General features: G+C 41.7%; 1 protein-coding gene across 1 annotated transcript; it reads right to left on the bottom strand.

Annotated features, from left to right (window-relative positions):
• Nucleotides 1-1,369: 1,369 nt before the first annotated feature.
• TRIML1 (tripartite motif family like 1) lies at nucleotides 1,370-8,164 on the bottom strand (the record flags this gene model as incomplete). The annotated part of the gene is made up of 6 exons (XM_084231144.1): nucleotides 1,370-1,939; nucleotides 4,346-4,443; nucleotides 4,621-4,643; nucleotides 5,954-6,184; nucleotides 7,410-7,505; nucleotides 7,748-8,164. The coding sequence occupies 6 exons, from the start codon at nucleotides 8,162-8,164 to the stop codon at nucleotides 1,389-1,391; spliced, it is 1,416 nt and encodes a 471-aa protein (XP_084087270.1). The 3' UTR covers nucleotides 1,370-1,388.
• Nucleotides 8,165-17,096: the final 8,932 nt, after the last annotated feature.

The following is a 17,096-nucleotide window of genomic DNA, read 5'->3' as shown; positions in this document are numbered from 1 at the left end:
AAACAACAAGTGTTGGTGAGGATGTGGAGAAAAAGGAAAACTCATACACCAGTAGGAATGTAAACTGTTCCAGTCCCTGTGGAAAACAATATGGAGGTTTCTCAAAATGTTAAAAATGGCCCTACCATATGACCCAACAATTCCACTCTCAGGTACCTATGCGAAGAATACTAAAAAAACAATTCAAAGGGATATTAGATACACCTGTGTATATTATATACTACAGATAGTATAAACTCCTATGTTCACTCTAGTCTATTTACATTAATTATGGTATTGTGCCCAAGGACAGAGAAGTGGGTAAACTTAATAAAGGTGCAGTCATGTGTGGGTTAAGTTCTGCCCATTCTCTTGACTAGCACTGACTTATCTGAGGGTGTACTGCTAACCTCTGTGATTGGTGACATTATGCAATGTAAGCAAGAAAGATTTTTTTTTTTAAAAAAAAGCCTGCAAGGACAGAGTACTGAAAACGTGGAACATGAGAGAAGACCTCTAACAAAAGGTGATCTGAGGTCAACCAAGAGCGGCTCCGCTCGGTCACCACCCCTTCCTCACAAACCCTGACTGTTGACATAGCAAGTAAATTTAATGATCCTTTCAGGGACTGAAGTCCTTCTGCTCATAGTAAATAGCAAAAGCACAGAGAATAATATTATGTGAAACCCAGTCAAATCACTTGGCACCCATAGCCTTGATACATTTATTCAACAGAGACTTTGTTTTGTCATCTTTAAACATATGAAACTACTAAAGGTCCCAGCTCCTTGTGATTACAGTAACAAATCACATGATGACATTCACACAAATATTTGCAGCATTCTGAACACAAGACCCTTCCTGATTACAAATACTTTAAACACTATGGGAAGGGAAGAAAAGCAACTTTTCAGAGAAAGGTAATCTTGAGACCTTCTCACCAACCCTGCAAAGGAAAACCCATGCCTCTGGCCCCCAGAAAGGTTTGGACTGTCCAGTAAGCCCAACTCTGCACATAGGACAAAGACACACTCAGCAGAGTTTTTTGAAAGTCAAATAAATACACTTGGGAAAAAATGACATATATATTTATAACACTGACTTATGATGGAGGGGTTGGGAATAATAGGGGCTAGTTCTAGCTCTCTGTGTTTAGTGACCAGCACATATATTGGGCAGTCTAGGAAATGGATTTAGTTAAAGACACTGAATATGATCATTTTTCTCCTATTGATGTTGAAAGTTGATTGATTTGGCTGTTCACTGCAGGCTTAAATTACTGGAAGCTCTTGGGGAGTTTTCTTTCAGATCACCTGATGTTAATACTGTCAATGCATTCCATCATCTTAATTAATAGTCATCTATTGGTCTTAGACCTCCGCCTCAACGAAGGCTCGGGGGTATCTTCCTCAGGCAAGACTGTTCAGCGAGCAGATGGTGAGAGGGCCTGTGTTGGTCCCTTCATTTGGTAGGCAAGGGGAAAAGATAGGCCTCAGAGCCTCTTGGAATGAGGTGGGAGGGAAGCTGTAGATGAGAGACTCCTCTGTGACATTGTAGAAGGCTATGTGTCCAGATTCATAGTCTAAGAAAACACCAACCTTGTGCACAGGCTCTCGGACATGTTGACCTTTTAAAGGTGATGAGATCCAGAGACTGTAATCGTCTCCAATTTTTAAGCCAATAAGTGAGAAGAGGGCCCCGGGCGGCTTTGGGAGATTCCCCTTCCTGCTCAGCGAGTCCTTGCATATGCCTACTTCCCACTCAGTCTTGTTTCCCACGTCCACCTCCCAGTAGTGTCTCCCGCAGGTGAAGGTCTGAGCCCCCAACACCGTTGCAGACTGGTCAAATCTTTCTGGGTTGTCAGGTAACTGCTGTTGGATTCCACCGTGTCTCACACTCCTCAGATCCTCAGACAAGACCAGGTAGGCGTTGGCTGTGGCTGGATCCAGACTTATGTCCGCTGCAAGAGGAGACAAGGGTGAATTCTCCTTTGCATTCTCAAAAACCCTCATATATATGAAGTATAGAGCTTTAGTATTCAGCTTGATTTTTTTATAATATAATTTGAGTAGGGTGGGATTTTTGCTTTGTTTACAGCAGAATCCCTAGTACTTCTGTCATTGTTTTGCCAGAGTGAACTTTTTTTTTTAAGACTAGCACTTATTTTTTTAATTCTAAATGTTTGGTATTTAGGGAAAAAAAAAAGAAAGTTTTTTTTTTTTTTTTTTTTTGGTAAAAGTAATGCAAACATACACAAAATTGAAGAAAGGATATAACCCAAAGAGTGAACTTCTAAAAGGAAAGAGAAGAGGCCTCCATGGTGGCCTAGGGGTTAAGTCTCCACACTGTCACCACTGTAGCCTGAGTTCATCCCCCGCCAGGGAGGTGACCCACATGGCACAGCAGACCTCTCCTGTCTCACCTGCTGCTCCCCTCAGCAGTGTATTTTTAGTCAATCTGCCTTTTCTGTTACCTGCTCTGTCTCTGGTGAATCCTCTAACCCCCTGTACCCCTGGCCTACACCCCAGTTCTTCTACACAAAAAGACAGGAAAAAAAAAAAAAAAAGACGCATTAGAAAAAAAGAAGAGAGTTGTGTGTGTGGGCAGTGAGCTTGAGCCTGGAGAGGAGGGAGGGGAATCTCAGATAATGGAAATTGTTCTGTTTACAAGAAAATTTAGAACTCAGCTATTTATCCACACAGGGAGTAGCCTTTGCTGTTTACATTCACTTTAGCCAAGATTGGTTCTGGTTCTTCAGCTTGGGTGGGAGAGAAATGTAGGCAGTTACTATTTACTGAAATACTTTGGTATCAAGCATTTTCTGTACATTATCTCATTTAATCATGTCAAGCATTTTTGTTTTTTTGTTTTTTTTTCATTTTTATAAAAAGAAAGCTGTGGTCAGATGTCAGAAGATGACTAAGATATCAGAATTACTGAGTGTTTGAGTATTTTTTATGATGTCATGGCTAATGCAGCCACTGATGACACTTGAGGTAGCACGTTGTGAGCTAGTGAGACCCTCCTCTCTCATCCTCCTAAGAGGACATCACAGAGGAAGCCGCCAACTTTCATTTACTCTCCACGTGAGATGATACGTCCCTATCATATAATTTAATGCTTTTTAAAAAAAGACCAATTCCCTATCATAATTAATTATCTGTGTGAATAATGTCTGTCTCTTGAATTTGTTGAAAAGTTCCACAAAAGCAAAGACATTGTCTGTCATCATTGTAAATATGCACAGGGCCTAATAACATAGCACCTCACACCTAACAGCCACTTACCAAGTATCTATTGAATCCAAAGTCCATTAGACCTTCCTCTGAACACTTGACTGCCAACAGGATAGAAGTTGAGAACTAAAGCTGACCTCTCATTCAAAAGGATAGTTCTTTGAGTTCTCTCACTGGGGTTTTAGAGTTCAAGTCAGGGGCCTCCCCGGTGGCGCAGCGGTTGAGCGCTGGGTTGCGAAGCTGCCCGCAGCCTCTGCAGTGCTCCCAGGCCACCGGAGGACGGTCCCACATGGCGCACAGACTTCTCCTGCCGCCCGCTGCTCCCCTCAGCACCGTACTTCGTCAGTCTGCCTGTTCTGCTCCCCGCTCTGGCTCTGGTGAATTCTCTCACCCTCCCGCGCTTCTGACTGTACCCAGTGCTTGTATAAATAAATAAATAAATCTTTAAAAAGAAAAAAAGAGTTCAAGTCAATTTTTATCTTGACAAGAACAGAGGTAGAAATGCAGAAACCCCTGCAGGATGTGTGTGTGTGTGTGTGTGTGTGTGTGTGAGAGAGAGAGAGAGAGAGAGAGAGAGAGAGAGAGAGAGAGAATAAAATAAATAATGCAGAACAATACAATCACATATGAAAGACCAGGACTCAAAATAAAAATAAACAGACAACTATAAGCCAAACACATTCTGCAGGGGAGGAGGAGGGAGAGGGATTGGAATGAGGGAGGGCAGAGCCCAGGGGACTGTGTGATGGTGCACAGGTGATTTGGTGGTGGAAATTCCTTGGGGACCACTCCCGAGAAAAGCAAGCAAACACTGTTAATCAATGAGCAATGATGTAGAATATATATAAATTAAAAAAAGAAAGACCAGAATTCTTTAGACAGAAAACAATGCCAGATAAAACATGAGTCACCCCACTGCTTCCTTCTGCTTCCAGCAGAGGGATGGACTGTGCCCAAGCCGTCCCTGGTGTTCAGTGCTGGCTCAAAATACCTTCACCAAGAGCCTGACACCTGAATGGTGAATATTCTTATTGTGAAAACCTGCCTAAGCACACAGTTTTGCATCCCCTGACGTAGAGTTGCGTAAATGCTGGAAATCCCTGAGGCTGTGACAAATGGGGCTGACTTACTGCTAAATTTTCTTAGCATCTCCCTCATTCCAGTGATGCGGCACAGACTCAGTCTTGTGATGGTGGCCTCTGGACACTGAAGCAAGAGTGGTTCACTCCTGCGAAAAGCAAAAACAGTCACTGTCTCCTCCACACCGACAGCATAACCTGCTCCGACGCCAGGGTCCTGCTCATTCTCCCTAACAACGTGGACACTCTCATTCCCACCTGATAACCAGTTTCATCAGCACCACATCCCCGAGTCTTGCAGAACTGGACACAGAGTGAAAACCTACCTTTCCAGGGTTCCTCGCACATCCTAAGGGTGTAAAAGAAAGAACATTAGTATTTGTGTGTTTTTCCCATGAGCAAAGACTGACTCCATTTTGGGTAAAATTCTTTGCAAATTTCATAAAATCTACCTCCTGTGGCTTTAGAGCACCTTGAATGAGGGAACAAATCTAGGGGGAAAATCCACAACTCAGGGCCTCCCTGGTGGCACAAGGGGTTAAGTCTCAGCACTATGAAGCTATCTGCAGCCACTACAGCACAAGTTCAATCCTGGCCAGGGAACCAATCCACATGGCACAGCAGACCTCTCCTGTCTCACCTGCTGCTCCCCTCAGGAGTGTATTTCAGTAGATCCACCTGTTCTGTTCCTCACTCAATCTCGGTGAATCCTTTCACCAACCCCCGCATCTCTGGCCTACACCCCAGCTCTTGTATGCATAAATAAATAAAATAAATCTTTAAAAAAATTCCCCAACTCCATCTAGGAGTGGGCTCTTGTAAACATGGGGTTTTTGTCACAATGACTGGATTCTACTGGATTCTACTTTGTCTTTTTCTCATATCATCACCCTGTCAAGAGCACTTGTTGCTAACAAAAGAGCCAAATACTGTTCTGATTATCCAGGGCTGTGGGAATCAGAGATAAATAAGCAGAGGAAAAAGGGCCCAGGGAGAAAGGATGTGCAACCTGTGTCTGGTTGGAGTGGGTTGTTTGGAAGGCACTACACTCAATAGCATTTTGTGGAGGCAATCCAGGAAAGAGACTCGTGGTTGGCATTGGCTCGCATAACTTATGTTTCAGATGGTCTGGGAAAGGCAGTAGAAAGGCAGGGAGCAAAGATCATGAGGAATATGGGCTCCATGCACAGAATACCTGGGTGCTACCACCTGTTCGCTATCTGATAGGCAAATTTCCTAACTGCGTAGTTAGGAAAAGAATAGAAGTGTTAAATATAAACCCATTTTGTAGATAACAGTCACCTGTAACACATGTCGTAACAGTATTTAAACTCATCGGGTTTTTGTGAAGATTAAATTTTATGGGCCCAGCACACTGAATGCTCGCTAAACTTGTAATTGAAAAAGCTGAGATTGCAGAAAGGAAGGAACAGCAGAAACTGGGGTCATCAAGCTTGGTGGAGGTAGGCATTCCCCCGGGTTTTTTTCACCTCCTCTTCAAGACGTTCCTTATACTACAGAATGTTCATTATTTAGAAAAACTATTTTGAGGCCAGAATTTAGTTTTTGTAGATATATAAAGAAAAATTTATCTCATATGACTTGAATCTTATCAGTTACTTTATGTTCTATTTCCATGAATCTCCCCACTACTCTTACCTCTAAGGATTCTACAATTGCGTTCTGACATGTGGACTCTATCTGTTCAATCAGCTTGGTTAGGCTTCTTATTTGCTGGGTCAACTTAAGCTCATTGTCCCTCAGTTTCTTCAAGTTTTCTCTTTCCTCTTTTTCCAGTAGCCGGAGCTGTATCTGCTCCTCCTCCTTTAGGAACTGGTGCATTTTTATGTATTCTGACACAACAGCCTGTTTACAAGTCTTTGTCTCTTCCTGCCATCACACATATATGTGTGTACACACACACACATGCACACAACAAGACAAAGTTAGTAACAGAAACACCTATGCAAATTTTTAATTCTTACAAAGTCCTAGAGTTCCATCATGACAACTCTTGAAACCTGACACATGACATATATTCTATTAACTAACTAGGTCGATTGTTTGATGTTTTAAATGTAATAGTAAATAGATCCAGAGTATCTATTCCCAAGAAACTGTCTTTCTAGTGAATGACAATATGAAGAAACTAAAAAAAAAAAGTGTATATGTATATATATATATATATATATATATATATATATACACTGACAGATGCTGACCTGTGCTACGAAGAAAAATAAAGCAAAATAATATGTGCACAAAAATTATGAGTATCTTTGTTTATTTAGCAAAAGTTGGCACTGGATAACACTAGGGATAGACAGGTACGCCACAAATATTCTTATTAGGAACTCTATGTTTTAGGATAATCAAATGAAGACATTTTTTAAATGTCTGATTAAACATTTAGTTTTAGCTAGACAAATCAAGTTCCCATCTGTGAGTAACCTTGAACATCTCTTCATGTGTATCAAATCAAGCAACTGTTATGTCTTTGTTTCCCTTTTTCCCCACTGAAGCATGAGATATTTTTATTGATTGACATCCTACGCCAATAAATGTATGTCTGTGAATATAACTTGTATTTTAAATCATAGTCAGAGCCATAATAGAGGTAGCCATGCTGTTGTATGACAAGCAGGAAAACAACCAGGGGATCCCATGAGCTGAGTCTAGAGATTCCCAGGTAGAAAACAGAGGAAGACAGTCCAAAGCCACAACTCTGCGGATAGTAGGACTGGGCTGGAAACAGTAGTCTTCATTCCCTGATAATTCGCTCGGCAGCCCTCATAGAATCACATACAAGTTGCAAAACAAAAACAAAAATAGACAACAGAGGGCTTCCCTGGTGGCCCCAGGGTTAAGACACAACCTATGAAGCTATCCACAGCCACTGCAGCACGAGTTCGATCCCTGGCCATGGAGCAACCCACATGGCACAGCAGACCTCTCCTGACTCGCCCGCTGCTTCCCTCAACAGTGTATTTCAGTCAGTCTGCCTGTTCTGCTCCCCACTCTGTCTCTGGTGAGTCCTCTCACCCCCACATCTCTGGCCTGTTCTTGTATGCGTAAACAAATAAATCTTTAAAAAAAATAGACAACAGATACTTACCGTACACAGTATCACTCTCTCCTTTTCATGGTTTAATATAACCTGAGTTTCCTTTTTCTTTTTACGCAAAAGATTTAGGGTTTCCTGGAGTTTCTCCTGCAATAGAAACAAACTCACTGTGGCAAATGAACAGAGCACCAGGTCATGCAGGGGCCCTGAAGACCAGCAACAACCAGATGACTGGGACCCTAAACCAAAGGGTGAAGCAGGGTACACCCGGAGTTTGTAGTCTGGTGCCTGGACATCAGCACCGAGAGCATCAGTAATACAGAATATTGTGGAGGTTAATTGATGGAACGTGATTTGTGCTGAGGTTGATAGTGTGCAGCCAATCTTACTTTGTGATGTTCCCCAGCCTCACTGGACAGATACACTCTGTTTCCTCCATGATCTTGAGTTGAGAAAACCTTCACACTCTTTTCATCATCAGACAACAGCTTAACGGTTGCCAGCATTCTCCTAAGCTCGCCCTCACTCTGCAGCACCTGACGTCTGAGTTGCTTGCCGATGCCAGCCAGCCTCCCCAAACGCTCATTGGGCTGGAAATGTGGCGTCTCCAAGGTCCTCCAGCACTCTGGACAAGATAAAGGAGTGTTATGTTCCTCCCAGCTCTTCAGGAGACACACGAGACAAAAGTTATGCCCACATTCAGTGGTCACTGGGTTGGTGAAATAGTCCAAGCAGATGAAACAGGTCAGTTCTTCCCTGAGATTCTCCATCAGATCTGCGGTAGACGTTTTCTCAAAGAAGGACATTGTGGCAAAGTCACACCTCTCTTCTAGGATTAGAAAAGTCCTCCCCGAGGTTCTATTGTGCTGAGTAACAAATGGGTGTTCAGTTGCTATGCTGTTATATCAAGAAACTCTTACTGTCCCCTGAGCCTGATTTCACCAATGGACATACTCAGCCAACACAAAGCCAATTGTGACTTAATGTGGAATCCCTCTGCACTGGGTTCATCATCAACCCTAAACTTTTAAGGAATCATTCACTATGCAGGTCACAGCCAGACACTGAGGGTATTTCTAACAGAGTTCCTCTTTCAAGAGTTTGTTATTGTATAAAACAGCACCATGGAAATATTTGAATAGATTCATTTTGGTCTGGAAGTGTGGGTAATTGGGTGTAAACCAGTACAGAGTTTTAAATTGTGATGAACTCTGGTAATATTTGAATTGGAATAGGGTCCAAATCTTTTAGAAAACTTCACTAATAAAATTTAGTTGAGAAACTGAAGGAAGAAAACTCTAATTTATATCCCTTCTCTCATTAGACCCTTTCCTGTACTTAACCAAAGTCTATAAAGCTCTTGCTCCTTTATCAGGTACTATGTCCTTTTATTTCATTTTAGTCATCCCAACAAAACGAGAACAATTCCATTGAAGTATTCCCTGACTTTAGATGTACAGTGAATCACCAGAGTTATATTTATTGTTCTCCCCTGCAGAATACCTCTTTGCCACCATAGAAAGCATCTAAAACATCATCGTTGTTAGAAGTTGCCTCAAAAAGCCATGCACTATGGAGTAGATGAAAAGAAGTATATTTCAGTTTAAATATAATCTTCCTCACTACTTTTTTACTCTTTGAAAATGTCTAAATTGGATCTCTTAAACCCCTTATCAGTTTCTACTGGATAGAAATTAAATATGCAGTCATTATTTTCAGACCTCTAGAAAATTAATGTAGCCTATGCAGACTGTGTACAAAGACTACTGAGATTAGGGCCAAATCCTATAAATTCGCTATGCCAGATGTTCATAAATTAGTTTTCATCATTGCCTCCTCTCCATTCATGGGACCTTAAAACTCTTCTCAGAGTCTAACCAGTTCTGCCCTCCCATCAAGTTCATGGTACCTTATTTCTATTGTTATCCTGTCATTCTCCAGCTGGCAGTCTTCCATGGGCCTCCATTTCCCAGGTTAATCCATTAATTCCTTTCTGATATTCATGGTTCCAGCCAACCCTTCTGTCCTACTTGTCTCCAACAGGAGATTGGTTGTTTTCTTTTCTTGATTTTTGTAAAAAGAACTTTTTTGGCCTGAAATTGTTCTTACTCCACCTTCCTTCCTCTTAGTCAAACACATCTGAGGTCACTAATTCAAAATGTTTTAATCTTATGTCTTTTGTAGATAGCATTTGTAAATTATTGGAAGGGGAATTTATGCTAACAAAAGGAAAAAGCAAAGTTTTATACTAGTTATAGAGGAAGAGTGGTCACATCAGTCTGGGGTCAGGAAATCTCTTCTGCTTAGATTGCTTCTAGGCTATTAACTGGAACACTGCAAAATATTGCCAGGAGTTAGTCCTAAGTAAGGGCCTTGCAAAATAATACCACAGTCTGCCATTACCAGGAAAAGAATTTATGAACTACAAGTTACAGTCAGTGTGTTATTCTCACACAAACCCAGAAGGTGTCTCTCACATTCACCAAGATCTTTAGAAGAAGCCTTAGAACAGAGTCATGGTACATCACACAGCCTACATTCTGACTTAGATTGGGGAGACTAGGACATTCTAAGTTCCAATCACATTGATCTGTTCATTTCCATTCCCACGTCCAAATAAACTTTCAGAAATTTTTAGTACAATAAACATATCTCATTGCTTGGTGACCAGAAGTCATTGCATATAGCAAAGGCTCAATTTATCTATAAATATGTTTTAAATTAACAAATAGAGGGGAGACTTACTTCCCTGGTGGCCCAAGGGGTTAAGGCTCAGCACTATCAAGCTATTGGCAGCCACTGCAGCATGAGTTAGATCCCTGGCCAGGGACCTGACCTACATGGTGCAGCAGACCTCTCCTGTCTGGCCCGCTGCTCCCCTCAGCAATGTATTGCAGTTAATCTGTCTGTTCTGCTCCCCACTCTGTCTCTGGTGAATCCTCTCACCACCCTCTGCACCTCTGGTCTACATCCCAGCTCTTATATGCATAAATAAATAAAATAAATCTTAAAAAAAGAGGGGCTATATCATTATACAATCATAAGCTTATATCTATCTATCTGGAAGCCAAGAAACTATATCATCTGACAACTTTCTATAGATGGTGAAGAATATTGACAGAAAATAAATTGAATTGGTCCCCCTGAACTTGCTTATTACATGAATCAGGTCAAGGCTAAGAAACTGGGTCTCCTACTTCCCCATCATTCTCTTTTGTCAACACACTACACTGGATCTCACTTGCCTTATGCATGAAAATTTCCCATTACCTCAGAGAAATGAATACTGTCCATGTACTTTCAGAAGGAAATTAGACAATGGTCATTGTGATGTAATATTTTGACAGGTATCTGAAGCCACCTACCACATTCACTATTGGGAATGCAGACATTTTGCCATCTCTCTGAACATGCTGATTAATTTCTGGATGATGAAATTCATGGAGTGGACCAGCCAATCCAAAATACATCACAGCAACCCTCACTGCACTGCAATACCATGCCTGAACTCTGAGACCAGCAAACTCAAATAGCTTCTGTGTCTCCCTCTGAGGAGATGACCATAGGGATAATCCAAGAGGACCCCCAGTCACAACAGTCACCCACATGCAGCGGGAGCACCCAGAAAAGAGGGGTTTTCAAGATATAAGAGAGCTTATTTATTGGTGAAGGCAGAAGGTATTATTTGAAACATAACTTGCTTGAAAGTTTGCTTTAAAAAATGTTTGTTATTTCACATCGGTGTAGAAAAGAGAGGTTATCCAACAAATGGTTTAGGAAAAGTAGGAGTAACCATCTGGGAGGGAAAAAAAATCAAAGTTGGATTTCTACCTAACAACTTACACCTTACAATGTGTATTCCAGATGTGTGTGTGTTATGTTTTCCACACTCCAATCAAGAATTTCTACTTCTATTATTCCCTTTGTATTACTTCTTTCACCTCATTTACTTATTTTTTTTCCCTCGCTGAATCTCCGTTCAGGTCTATATTCAAAATTGCTATCCAAGATGATCTGTCCTATATAGTACAAGCAGATTTAAGTTCATGCTGCAGACTTCTTTTCTTCGTGGTGGGTTTCTTTTCTGCTGTCGTCTCTTCAGCTGCTGGCTTCTTGGCCTTGGCAGCCTGTCTTCCCACCAAAGGCTTTTTTGGTTTCGTCACACCAACGACCTTCTTCCCTTTCTTCCCAACCTCAGGCGTCTTGCCTGCAAACCCCTTCTCCTCTGATTTGGCTTCTGGGGCTGCTGCCGCCTTATCACTGCAGTCCGAACCGTGGCTGTTGGGACTGGTGTCCCGCGTGGTCTCTGCATGTGGTTTTATCTTCAGCTTGATTCTCACGTGCTTCAGTGGATTCTCCTTTGGGGCTATGCCACGAATCTCTGTGGGCTCTCAGAGGGCTCCACAGATCTCTAGGCTTCTCAACCTTCTGCTAAGATGGATCTTGAGCCCCATGTGTGTGGGGAGCTTGCAGTTGGTCTTGAGGGAGGCTGCTTTCTACAGGGGTGGATCAGCTACGTTGGGAAAGTGCTTTCAGTCCAAATGCAGAAACTTCCCACATGCCCACCAAGAGCAAGTTTCAGAAAGTCCAGTGAACTCTCATTAAGTGAAGTCATTCCAGGCATGTATCCAAAGGCCCAAAGACATGGATGCCATTGTCCTCGTTAACATGTTAAGGCTCCCTGCTCTGGCTACCAGGACGGTTTCACATCCTGCCCTGGCCAGCTCTCATCTGTGAGAGTCACAGGACTTTTTGACGTCATTTTATTTAAGATTTATTTCATTTATTTATGCATACAAGAGCTGCGGTGTAGACCAGAGATGTGGGGGTGGGGGATGAGAGGATTCACCAGAGACAATGAGGAGCAGAACAGGTGGATCTACTGAAATACATTGCTGAGGGGAGCAGTAGGGGAGACAGGAGAGGTCTGCTGTGCCATGTGGGTTACCTCCTTGGCCAGGGATTGAACTCAGGCCGCTGCAGTGGTAGTGCTGAGACTTAACCCCTAGGCCACCAGGGAGGCCCCCAAATTACTTTTAAATGACAATCTAAGAAAGAGAAATTAGAACATGTGCATAAAATACTTAATCTTAAACTATAAAGAGGTGTTCATGAATGTACACTTAAAAATATAACTCTTATACAAAATAGTCATTTTTAAAATAACAGGTCTATTTATATATACTAATATATGACACAAATAGTGAAACAAATGATTCGATTAAAAATATGGGCTTTTGACTTAACGAGCTCTTTCTCCAAAACACAAACACATACATAGAAGACCAGACAGCTCTTGAAAAGATGCTCAATCAGTAGTCATCAGGGAAATGCAAATCAGAATCACAATAAGATGTCACCTCACATTGTCAGGATGACCATTAGTTAAAAAAAAGAACAAAAAAATGAGGTTTTAACCCTTGTACACAGTTGAGGGGACCAAAATATGGTGCAGTGACTATGAAAATAATATGATGACTCCTTTAAAATTAAAAGTGGAACACCATATGATCCAGAAATACCACATCTCTATCCTAAACAATTGAAATCAAGATCTTGAAGAGGCATTAGCACTGCATGTTTCATTACATACTATTCACAAAAGCCAGGATGTGCAATCAACCTAAATGTTCATTGATGAATGAATGAATAAAGACAATGTGCAATATACCACAGAAGACTTACTCAGCCTTTAAAAAGAAGGAAATCAGGCCTCCCTGTGACGCAAGGGGCTAAGCATAGAACTATGAAGCTATCCACAGCCTTTGCAGCATGAGTTTGATCCCCAACCTGCCAGGGAGCTACCCACATGGTGCAGCAGACCCCTCTAGTCTCTCCCACTGCTCCCCTCAGCAGTATATTTCAGTCAGTCTTCCTGTTCTGCTCCCCACTCTGTCTCTGGTGAATCCTCTCACCCCCCACACCTCTGGCCTGTATCCCAGTTCTTGTGTGCATAAATAAATAAATCTTAAAAAAAATAATAAAAATAAAAAGAAGGAAATCCTTCCATATGTGACAACATGTATGAAACTTGAAGATAATATACTAAGTTAGACAAGTACATAAGTACTGACATTCTATGTATATGAGATATCTAAAATAGATATCTAAAATAGAATTAATGGATCTCCCTCATGGTGCAAGGGGTTAAGACGCAACCTATGAAGCTATCCACAGCCTCTGCAGCACAAGTTCGATCTCCGCCAGCCAGGGAGCATCCCATATGGTGCGGCAGACCTCTCCTGACTCTCCCGCTGCTCCTGTCAGCAGTGTACTTTGGTCAATCTGCCTGTTCTGTTCCCCACTCTGTCTCTGGTGAATCCTTTCACTGCCCACACCTCTGGCCTGTACCCCAGGTCTTCTATGCATAAATAAATAAATCTTAAAAAAAAAAAATAGAGTTAAAATAGAATGGTGAGGGCCTCCCCGGTGGCGCAGCGGTTGAGCGCTGGGTTGTGAAGCTGCCCGAGGCCTCTGCAGCGCCGGTTCGATCCCCGGCTGCTCCCCGGCCACCACAGGAGGGTCCCACATGGCGCGCAGACCTCTCCTGCCGCCCGCTGCTCCCCTCAGCAGTGTACTTCGGTCCTTCTGCAGCTCTGCTCCCCGCTCTGGCTCTGGTGAATTCTCTCACCCTCCCGCGCTTCTGACTGTACCCAGTGCATGTATAAACAAAACAAACAAACAAACAAATAAATAAATAAATAAAGCATGCCTCTATAAAAAAAAAAATAGAATGGTGATTACCAGAGGCGAGCAGAGAGGGGAAGTGGAGAGTTGCTAATCACAGGGCATCAAGTCTCAACTATGTAAGGAAGGTAAATTCTAGAGCTCTCCTATACAACCTAGTACTTTCTTAGGCTGGCAGATTTCAGTTAAGTATCCTTACCACAATAAAATAAAAATTTTAAAAAGAGAAAGTATAGAAAGACACACTAGTAAAGTTTGATATGGTAAGATTGATGCATTGGAAGGAATTGCTTTCACTTCTTTCATCAATTTTCACTTAATAGTATAGCCTTTAAAAAAACTTTCAATGTGATTTTAGTATTTTCTTTCAACAAAGAAATGTTGGGGAATGGAGTAGGAGCAAAGAAATGTGAGATGTGACTTGTGGTAGACTAATGAGGCAATCTTCTTCAAGTTGAAGGATAAAACAGAGGTCTGGTTTAAGCTGGTTTAACCATTAAATTTGCTAATGGTTTTGTGGGTCAATAGCAGTTTTTATTTATTTCACCAAAAGGTTTTGAACTTCTTGTCTATGAGTTTGGTGAGTTTGGTGTCAACAGAAGTAGAAATACGACTGAAAATTATTTCTCTTTTTTGGAAGTAGGAGCTTCCAAAGGAGTCAAAAATTAGTGCCTTAAGAGTGATAGAAGTTAAATTTTTTAAACTATTTTGGCATTTTGGTGGCAGAAATATTTCATTCTTGGGACAACCAGGAAGTACTTCTTGGGGGAAAAAAATGTCATTTGATCTGGATTTTTAAACTAAGAACTTAAAGTACATTTCAGATGAAGCAATAGTTACTATTTGAAATTGAGAAAACTGGGCCTCCCTGGTGGCGCAGGGGTTAAGTCTCAGTACTATCAATGCAATGGCCTGAGTTCAATCCCCAGCCAGGGAGCTAACCTACATCTGGCGCAGCAGACCTCTCCTCTCTCTCCTGTTGCTCCCCTCAGCAGTGTATTTCAGTAGATCCACCTGTTCTGTTCCCCACTCTCTGGTGAATCCTCTCACCACCCCTCTGGCCTATACCCCAGTACTTCTATGCGTAAATGAATAAATAAATCTTTAAAAAAAAATAATTGTGACTGTGAGAAAACTCTTGGAATTTTTGAGAGACATGATCTGAGAGTGGGTCAAAATATTACAAATGGGGGGCTTCCCCAGTGGTGCAGCGGGTTAAGCACAGTGCTGTGAAGCTGTCCGCAACCTCTGCGGTATGGGTTCGATTCCCAGCCAGCCAGGGAGATACCCACATGGTGTGGCAGACGTCTCCTGTCTCGCCCACTGCTCCCCTCAGCAGTGTTTTCGGTTGTCTGCCTGTTGTGCTCCCCAATCTCTGGTGAATTCTCTCACCCTCCCACACCTCTGACCCGTACCCCCATTCTTGTATAAATAAATAAATCTTTAAAAAAATATTACAAATCAAATGAAAATTTTAGATTGTTGCATTCTTTTTATCTCAGAAATATTAGAAGATCTAATTATTTAGAAAGCAGTCATCTTAATTCTTCTTTATAGGTAGCACATTGGTCCTGCCAGCAAGACCCCCCAGGCCTGCAGTGAGGGTAGGGACCAGGTGCTGTAAATTCACAGATTCAGTTAAAAGTTGTAACCCAACTCCTGCAGAGTTGCCCAAGTCACCAGCCACTGAGAGCTGCTTTCTTAAACTTTGAGAACATATACATCTTACAGGAGAATTTAAGGCAGGGTGTTTGGTGTATCTGTTTTTGTGGAGAATAAACCCTTTATTGTTCATTCCTTTGCTTTAAGAAAAGTTAACTGTTGAAAACTTACTTATTCCAGGCTTCATGCTAGGGACTTTATGTATTTTGTCGCTTAAAGAAATAAAAAGGAAGCTAATAAAAAGATCATATGAGTTGGGAAGCCTGAGCAGGAAACTTTTTAAAAACAGTTCAAACAAATTTTAGCAAATAAAAAATGAAAGGACAGCATCTTAATTTAGAATGGACTATTAAGAAAAAGGAGTTACAGTCTAACTTCTCTCCCTTTTTAATGAGACATATAGGCTTTGAGATTAGAAATAATTTGACTTACTACCATGTAATTCTGAATAGTAGTTAGTACTGGTAAAGATAAAAGTAGATTTCTTTAAAAACTTTAAAGAGTTCAAAGGTTACTTGTTCTGTATCTTTCTTCTATTATAAACCTATCACTTAATTCTGCAGGAATTACCAAACATCTTCACATTCTTGGTGTACTACACTCAGTAGATTTAGAGAAACATTTAACAGATTTAAACAACAGATTTAAATAACCATTCCATGTCAAACTAGTGTTTTATAGATAAGTAACACATGCTCATATCTATCAGCTCAGAGGCAGGTATTACAGATGAGAAATCACATTCTAGTTACAAAATTTACCCTTGACCAACAGAAGTGGATTGAACGCAGAAGCCATGAAATTATCCACAGGGCTATGCTGCCATTTCCACAGTATTGAATGAATTATAAACATTAAAATCAAGGAGTTCACAAACGTGGCCAAAGATAGGTTGGCTGGTTGTGCAGGGATCCATTCATGTCAAACACTGAGGGGGATGGGGTTTCTGCCTCCTTCCCCAACTACCCAGTGGTAATTGGCTCCAGGTACTGCCAGGTGGCGCTCCTCCCATGTTTAATGGTATAGTTACCCACGTGACGATCAGAAGAGTACTTTTAGGTAAACTTTATGACACAGCTTTGAAAAGAAGAAATCAGGGGCTTCCCAGGTGGTGCAGCGGGTTGAGCACAGCTCTGTGAAGCTGTCTGCAGACTGCAGCTGGGTTCAATTCCTGGCCAGCCAGGGAGATTCCCACATGGCCGGGAAGACCTCTCCTGTCTCACCCGCTGCTCCCCTCAGCAGTGCCTTCGGTCTGTCTGCCTGTTCTGCTCCCCACTCTGTCTCTGGTGAATCCTCTCACTCTCCTGCGCCTCTGGCCTGTACCCCAGCTATTATATAAATAAAAAAATCAATCTTTAAAAAAAAGAAAAGAAGAAATCATAGGCAAAA

Source organism: Talpa europaea (assembly GCF_964194135.1).
Source record: "Talpa europaea genome assembly, chromosome: 4".
NCBI lineage: Eukaryota > Metazoa > Chordata > Mammalia > Eulipotyphla > Talpidae > Talpa > Talpa europaea.
Note: the sequence above shows the minus strand (reverse complement) of the source record. Positions and strands in the feature narration are given on the sequence as shown.